Here is a 9029-nt window from a genome sequence, read left to right on the forward strand (position 1 = left end):
CCAATGTCTTTGTTAACATTTTGTGTGAACATCTCTACCATTTGTTTTTGTGGAATTTCACAAGAGCATCTGCTGGCTAGATTTCTCCATCTTTGTAAAAATGATGCAAAAGACTCTCCCTCTTTTTGCTTGGTGTTGTATAAAGTAGTGACTGATATGTCTATCTCTATATTGTAGGAGAAATGTTGAATAAATGCCTTTGCTAAGTCACCCCATGACTTAATACCAGGTGGGAGTTGGGAGAACCATTCCATAGCTTGATCACCTAAGCTTTGTGGGAATAATCTCATCAAATATGTCTCTTCTACTGCTACTTCGATGCAAGCTATGAAAAACTGTCTTATGTGTGCCTTAGGATCCCCTTTTCCTCTATACTTATCAAATTTAGGCACCACAAAGTGTGTAGGAAATGGAGGCATTGGAATGCTCTTGTCGAATGGATAAGGACATATGTATCTCATTGTGTATGTTGGCTTCGATGTATTTATGTCCTCCATTTTCTTTTGTAAGTCCCTGATTTGTTGCTCCAAATTGCTCTTAGATGGAGATCGACTTCTTAGACCATATCCCATGTTTGAGGCACCAATTGGAGGAGGAGCATGTTGCATATATGGATGATATTGATCATATACATGTTCATATGGAGGAGGTCTATAGTGATGCTGCATATATGGACCACTTGGTATAGATTCATGTTGAGGAACACCATATCTATTTTGTGCATGTATACCATACTCTATAGGCATGTCATGTTCTACTGTGTTGCCCCCAAATTTGACATGGGGTTTCCTTGTGTCCAAATTTTGAGCATGCCTTTGAATATCCAATTGCTATGGTGGTTGATACCTAGCATTGGTATGTGATTGAGCATGTCTGTCTGCATAAGACTTCCATAATGGTTTGCGAAGGTGAGTGTCATATGCTTGACCATGTGTATGTGGGACCTCTGGTTTTTGAAACAAAGATGATGGTGATTCAGGTACCATATGTGGTCCTCTATTGCCTCCACTATTAGGCCTCCTTTGATCCATGTTGGAGTGAGTTTGTTGCAAAGGTCTATTTTCCATTATTTGAGACATGTCAAAATCATGAGGTATCTTGGCTCCACTTTGTGCCATCATTTGTAAGAAGTATTGTCTATCCCTCCTCATTATTTCCTCAACCAACCGATTGAAATGGGGATTCATAATGGATTCTTCCACATCTGCTGAATGTATTGAGAAATTGTCCATATTGTCATTGTGTGTATCATTGTTGTTTGTAGTGCCCATGTTCTCAACATTTGGAATGTTTCTATAGGCATCCATGTCAGGTAATGTGTTATGATTAGTATTGAAAAAGACATCATTGTCATACTTATAAGAACTCATGTTTGTGGACTCTTGAGCCTCTTTAGTTTCTCTCCTAGATTTTTGAAGACGAGTTTCAACCATGAACTAGGTATTGATCAAGATGTGTGAGACTAGATGAAAATGGAAAAAGTATGGAAGACCAAGAGTTGGATGGAGTGTAAATGAATCTGAGGTGTACTTGCAATGTCCAAAGTGTAAGACCAAGTATGTATGTAGTAGAGTAGGTGTGGCTTCCAAAGAGAGGATAGTTTCTCTTGATGAGGTAAGTTGACCTTGACTCTAAGTAAGACCAAATGAGACCCAAAGGTAAGAAACCTTGATGAGGGACCACTTAGCAAAGTGTTGTTGTATGTAGTGTGTTGATAAAATATGATGAGGACAAGCAAGTGAACTTTTGACTCAAGTTTAGACAATTGTGAATGTAAAGTAAGGTGTAAAGCAATGATGGACTTTGTGAGACCCAAAGACAGGTTGAATGCTAAATGAAACCCTAGAGAAATGACCTAGGAAGCTCAAGAATTCTGAAACTGATTATGTTTGTCTGCTGGATTGTAAAATTTTTGCAATTCTAAACATAGACGCGTCTGTATACTACACAGACGCGGTTCCCTGACACAGATGTGTCTCTATTCTACGTAGTCGTGGCTAGACACACAGATGCGATTCTACCTTTCACAGACGCACTTAGACAACACAGATGCGATTATGACAGACACAGACACGTTTCTGTAAAATTTGTACAATTTTTTCCAATCTATGAAGTCGTTTTTGTTGTGACCAAATCTGAATGTTTTACTATTTTTTCGTGACAAGAGGACATAGTGTTGATGAAGACCCAATGTTTGTAAGTGTTTAGACTCCAAAATGACTCCAATAAAAAGTGTGTTGTTTGATGTAAAATTATTTTGCATACACTTGAAGACACAAAAGACACAATGTTTTACTGTTTGGTCTTGAATGTTTGAATGTTTAAAATAAGTCAAGCACAATTCTTATGGCTAGCCACGACAATAGTTGTTGATCCCACATGGGGTTTTACCCTCGAGGCTACACTATTCAGAGCAGATACTTAGATGCTTGACCTCACTGGCTCCACCCTCAGCACTCACTTCTTGGGTTAGCCAAGCATCAATCCCCATGAAAACTCCCCATGGCGAACTTTGTATCTCTACTAAGAACCGTATGTGTGTGGGCCGCTACCAGAGGTTCAACCTCCTGCCCCAACAACTAGAAGGATTTGGGCTTCTAAAACAAAAATGTGCTAGTAAGGGCATCCACTTGTGTGGCCATACATGTGGCACTTTCAGCTCTGTAAATCCAGAAGGCTCCCAGCCGGTAGGGGTTACGCCCTACAAATGATCAAATAAATTTGATCAAACGGGTTTATGGGGAGACATAGTGTCGGTATGAACTAATCAGCACACATTATCCATAGTTTTCACCATGAATACATTTGTTTATAGTGGTTCTGAAGAGGTGGGTTTTCCTCGCTACCACTTGGGTCGTTCTCTTCTCACTAGGAGTCCTAATGACCACACGGGAAGACAGGCCCTCTAAAGATTAAACAAAAAGAGCCTATTGCTCAAGACACAAAAGACAATGATTCAATTTTAGTGCACCAATGGAAGTGTTTGCTAGTCTATGAAAACAAGGCACACAATAAAAATCCAAAAAACCCTTGCCAAGGACCTGCAACAAAAAGTTGTTAGTAGCTTGGGTTGTTTCAAATAATCACCCCTTCCTGCAAGCACACAAGTTAGGTAAACTTTAAAACCCAAAAGACTTTGCGAAAATAGGGGCCTTCAACCAAATGATTTTGCTTTCAAGACAAGCTGCACCAATTTCGTTAGCTAGATCTGAAAATGTTAGCTCAAAATAAACCAGATCTGAAACCCTAAATGCCAAATCCGAAAACTAAAATAAGAAAAACCCAAATTTTTTTGAAACTGGTGAACACAGACACGCTTACCCTAAACACAGACGTGACTTACCTACGTAGACGCGGTTCTGAGTGACACAGATGCGGCTCCAGAATGCAGATGCATCTTATGGGCATAGACGCAGCTAAAAATTTCACAGATGTGGCTTCATGACATAAACACGATTTTTGAAACCTGCAAAACAAAAGATCACTGACAACACAGACATGGTCCGAAAGTGTGCAAATGCGAAAATACCAAAAATGTTGTCAAAAATGTCAGATCTGCAACTTCAAAACACAAAATCTGCAACAAAGAGGTTAAATACAAAGGGACAAGAGTCCCACCGGGCGTGCCAAAATGTTTATGGTGAAAATGGATAACAATAATAACAATATTGAAAGACTAAATGAATTCAACCACCAAACCCTAGCCTAACAACAACAAAGATCCACCATAACATATGAAGATTACCTAAGACAATGCAAATCAAATGAAATCACAAAGATTATACCATCACATGTCCAATAGGGTTTTGATCTCCGTTTTTCCTATCTCCATTGATCTTGCTTGATATATTTGCTCTCAGATTTTATGTGCACAAGAGCTCAACAAAGAACGAAATGTGGTTACAAGTAGGATCATAGTGTAGTCAAGTCCTTAAGATTAGCGATTAGGGTTTGATAATGAAGGAAACATCTCCTTATATAGAAGACACTATATGAAATGGAGAGATAAGATTGAGAGGTGTAAAAAGGAGGTCGGCTATGATTAGAGGGTAGGTAGTGTAGGAATTAAGAGATGAATGACATGTGTCATGTGTAGAAAAAGGCTAATGAATTAATTAAATAAATAAAGATTTATTTAATTAATAGAAGAAGTGGGATCAATTAAATAAATAAATATTTATTTAATTTAGGAAAAGGATAATTTAAATAAATAAATGTATTTATTTAAATGAGAAATAAGGCTAGAAGAGGATAAATGAATTAATTAAATAAATAAAGATTTATTTAATTAATAGAAGAATTAGGCTTAGATAATTAAATAAATAAAATATTTATTTAATTAGACATGACAATTTTGGGTGTCTACAATAGGTAGATTCAATTTTATGATTAGGGTTACAATATCATATAGAAATGGATTTAGGTTATGGTTATAGATAGAATTATGGTTAGGATTAGGGTTAGGTTTAAAGAAAAAATTGGGGTTAGGATTTGAATTATAGTTAGATTTAGCTTTACAATAAGTATTAGGATTTAGTTAATAAATAGATTCAAGATCATTGCAATAGGCTTGCGAATATTTGATGTTCTCCTCATAATAACTAAAAATAATTGATGTAAAAGTATTGTAAATCTTTGATGTGCTTCTCATATATGCTTTCTTTTTTTCTTCTCATCTATGATTTCACATTTTAAGATGCATAATATGACAATCTTACATTGATTAAAGTAGTTCATAAGATAAATCCATATACTCTCTAAGTTAGTAATACATGACTCTTCTAAGTATAGATTGTTATAAATCCATATACTGATCTGATGTTAGGATCTATGACTGTTGCACGTGTATGATTAACTATTATAACGATAAAATAGAAGGTCTTAAAAACGTAATTACATGCTTAAAGAAACACAACAATAATAAAGTGATGAATTTAACTAAAGAGAGAAGACAGGAACACGAGTTGATAACGGAGTTCACCAATATGGTTACGTCTCCGGGTCCCTCTCCAACAGAGTGACCGATCCTTGATTATGCTCCAATAGTGGTTACAAGGCCTTCAACTGGACAAAGTTCCAAGTCTCTGATTACAAAGAGTTACAAAGTTCTCCTCCTTCAAGTGCAACAGTATGAATCTCCTCTGATGCACAAAGTTGAACACTCAAACTCTCCAAGAAAATTCTCTCACAACTCACCACCAACTCAAACTCCTAAGCTACCCCCTTTTATACACATTTTTTGCCAAATTTGATTCATAACCATATGATTTTTGAAAATCTACCCTATCTCCCATTTACAACAATAAATCTTCAAAAATCCCCTTTAAACAACATTAAAATCTTTTAAGAATAATCATAGCCCGTTAAAAATATGTCTTGATAATATATTTGGGTTTATATGTTTTATTTTAGAGGGGCTCGAGCTTGACCCGAGACCTCCAATTTCGGCCTTATCCCAACGTGCTTCTTTAAATAACTTATTTGCTATTTAAATGTCGAATTTATCGCATGCCTTAATGGTTTAGAGCCATCTGCGGGAGCTAGGAGGTCGGGGGTTCAATTCTCATGCATCTCCTTTTAGCGATTTGCTAGTCATTAAAACAAACCGGCCTCCTATATTAGTCAGCGGTGATCTCGCGGTTGAGTGGTGGAGCAAAGACCTTGTATGTGGCTGATCACGGGATCAAACCCCATAAATATCCTTTTTGGTAACCGTTACCAAAACTGTTGGAGCGTTGTGAATTTTTGGTGGAAAATATATCCACCTGGATCAATCCTCCCCATTGGAGAGCTTTTGGACCTCTGAAAGCTTGATTACTCAGAAAGTAAGTGAGGATACAACTCCCTCACTCTTTCAACCTCCATCCATTGTGCTTTGCCAGGATGCATTCCTTTACGTCCTACTTTAAGGTACTCAATAGCACCTCTTTTTGAAGATCTGAGATTTCTGTCAAGAATGACATCCTCTGGCAGCTCTGACATATACTTAGGTGAAAGGTCATCAACTGATGGGACCTGAACATTAGCCTCATCATCCAAAATCATTGGAGGCTCGTACAACTTCAGGTTTTCTACATTTACAACTGAGTAAATTTTCATATATGGAGGAAGATTAAGGCAAAAGGCATTGGTACCAATCTTTTCCAAGATCTCAAAGGGACCATATCTGAAAGGCTTAAGCTTTTTACCTTCACCTTGCATCCTTTCCTTGCTGATATGTAACCAAACGCGGTCGCCAACTTGAAAATGATGATCTATGCGATGCTTGTCATGTCGAGCCTTGTATTTGGCTTGGCTCTTCTCCAACTGTGCTTCTACTGCCTGATGGATTGCTTGGACCTTCTGGATGAACTTTAAAGCCCTTTCTGCATCATGGCGTCCATCTATAACATCGTCCTTTCCAAAAGCAAAGTCCATTGGTGTCTTTGGCAAATAGCCGAAGCAAGTCTCAAAAGGAGACCTCTTTGTAGAAGAATGTGCTGCATGGTTGTAAGCATGTTGCACATAATGAAGATTCTCATCCCACAACTTAGGATGCTTGCTACAGTAACCTCTAAGCAGATGAACAACTGTCCTGTTGACTACCTCTGTCTATCCGTCAGTCTGCGGATGGAAGGCTGTACTCTTCTTCAGCTTGGTGTCCATGAGTCCCCACAAAGATGTCCAAAATTCCCCTAAGAATCGAGAATCTCGATCTGATACAATAGAAGTAGGTAACCCAAAATGAACCCATACAAATTGGAAGTACATATGAGCTGTTAGTTCAGCAGTGACCTATTTCTTACAAGGCATTAGAATACACATTTTGCTGAATCGATCAACAACATACAAATAATCATGTCCCTTCCTAGACATAGCTAAACCTCCCACAAAGTCCATAGACACACTTTCCCATGGATGGGATGGTACAGGTAATGGTGTGTACAAACCCAATTTCCTGTTACTTGGTTTGCTGGTTGCACACATTACACATCCCTTTATATACTTTGTAATAGTTTCCTGCATACGAGGCTAGTAACAATACTTCTGTAACTGAACCAATGTTTTACTTACCCCGAAATGCCCTGCAATCAAAGACGTATGTGCTTCTCGAATCACCTGTGCCTGCTCATCTTTAGGAATACACAATTTACCCAAGTGGTACAACAAGTTATCCTACACATAGTAATCTTTTTCTTCTACGTGTTTACCCTTGATTAGAGCTACATATATGTCCTTAAAGTTCTCATCATTAGCATATTGTTCCTGAAAACTTTCACGAACCATGGAACTATTTTTAAGGATTATCAAAGCATTCTTAACTGGAGGCCTAGAGAGCATATCTGCTACTTTATTATGGGCACCCTTCTTATACTTAATGACCAAATGAAATTGTTGAAGAAAACCCATCCACCTAAAATGCCTACTTTGTTGCAGTTTAGACTGTGAGTGCAAATACTGAAGTGGCTGATGATCAGTGTGGATTATAGTTTCTTTGCCCATTAAGTAGTGTTTCCATTTCTTAACACTCTGAACTAAAGCATAAAGTTCCTTATCATAAGTGGGATAGTTACTTACTGCTCCTGAAAAAGTTTCAGAGTGGTAGCAGACTGGTTTACCTCCTTGCATGAGTACAACTCCCATGGTAAACCCGCTAGCATCTATCTCGATCTCAAATGGTTGATGTAAATCTGGTAAAGCCAGAACTGGTGCAGTGATCAACTTTTCCTTCAAAGTGTCAAAAGCCTTCTGTTGTGGACCTCCCCACTGAAAAGTTGCCTTTGTACTGGTCAATGTGTGCAATGATGAAGCAATAAAAGAGAAGTTTGCAAAGAACTTCCTTCAGTACTGAACTGCACCTAAAAAACTCCTGACTTCTATGACTGTACTTGGCTTAGGCCATTTTAAAATACAATCGACCTTCGCAGGGTCTACTTTTAGTTGACCATTCCCTACGACATAGCCTAGGTACACTAAGGATGTCTTAGCGAACTCGCATTTAGACATCTTTACAAAAAGTTTTTCTTTCCTTAATACATCAAGGATTTTTTTAACATGAATTACATGATCTTCCCAAGACTTGCTAAATACAAGAATATCATCTAGGTAGACTATGACAAAATCATCAATAAAAGGACGAAAGACATCATTCATGACTCTCATGAATGTAGCTGGTGCATTACAAAGCCCGAAGGGCATAACCAACCACTCAAACAGTCCCTGTTTAGTCTTAAAAGCAGTTTTCCAAATATCATTTTCTACAATTTGAATCTGATGATATCCACTACGCAGGTCTAGCTTAGTGAAATAGATAGCATGTTTCAACTGATCAAGTAAATCATCAATTCTAGGAAGAGGATACCTGTTCTTTATCGTTATCTTGTTCAAAGCTCTGTAGTCGATGCACATTCTCCAAGTCCCATCTTTCTTTGGAACCAACACAATAGGAGAACCGCAAGGAGATGTAATAGGATGAATAACTCCTTTCTCAACCAACTCTTGAACTTGCTTTTTGATCTCTTCATTTTGCAAGACTGATAACCGGTACATGCCAATGTTTGGAAGTGGCACATCCTGCTGCAACGGGATCTCATGCTGTATCTCTCTCTTAGGAGGCAATCCTTTTGGTTCCTGAAACAAGTCATCGTAAGCGGAAACAACTTTGACCATTTCAGCCTTATGTTTAGGATCACATCCTTAAAATGCCTCCGATGTTTCTTCCTCTTTGGCTTTTACAAGCATTAATGCAAAGTTCTTACTAGAGTTGACTAACCTTTTCATCTGACCAGCATTAACAAGTGCAAGATTAGTCTTTATTTTATGTGCCCGTACAATGTATTCAACCTTATCTTTAAAAAGATGGTATTTGTTCTCCCCTCTATAGAAGATAGCCTGTCGATCATACAAATAGGGACTCCCAAGTACAAGACCACAAATATCTAAAGGGACTACATCAGCTTCTACTTCATCTACAAAGTTTGCAGTGATAGCAAATCTTATCTTACATTGTTTAGTTACTTGCAATTGTGCATCATTGCAAACCCATCCTA

At 37.9% G+C, this 9029-nt stretch overlaps 1 protein-coding gene across 1 annotated transcript; it reads right to left on the bottom strand.

Annotated features, from left to right (window-relative positions):
• Positions 1-5814: 5814 nt before the first annotated feature.
• On the bottom strand, positions 5815-6417 carry LOC131874975 (uncharacterized). Its single transcript, XM_059218959.1, has one exon. It carries the CDS (start codon positions 6415-6417, stop codon positions 5815-5817), a length of 603 nt encoding a protein of 200 aa, XP_059074942.1.
• Positions 6418-9029: the final 2612 nt, after the last annotated feature.

The sequence above is a fragment of the Cryptomeria japonica genome, chromosome 4 (genome assembly GCF_030272615.1).
Source record: "Cryptomeria japonica chromosome 4, Sugi_1.0, whole genome shotgun sequence".
NCBI lineage: Eukaryota > Viridiplantae > Streptophyta > Pinopsida > Cupressales > Cupressaceae > Cryptomeria > Cryptomeria japonica.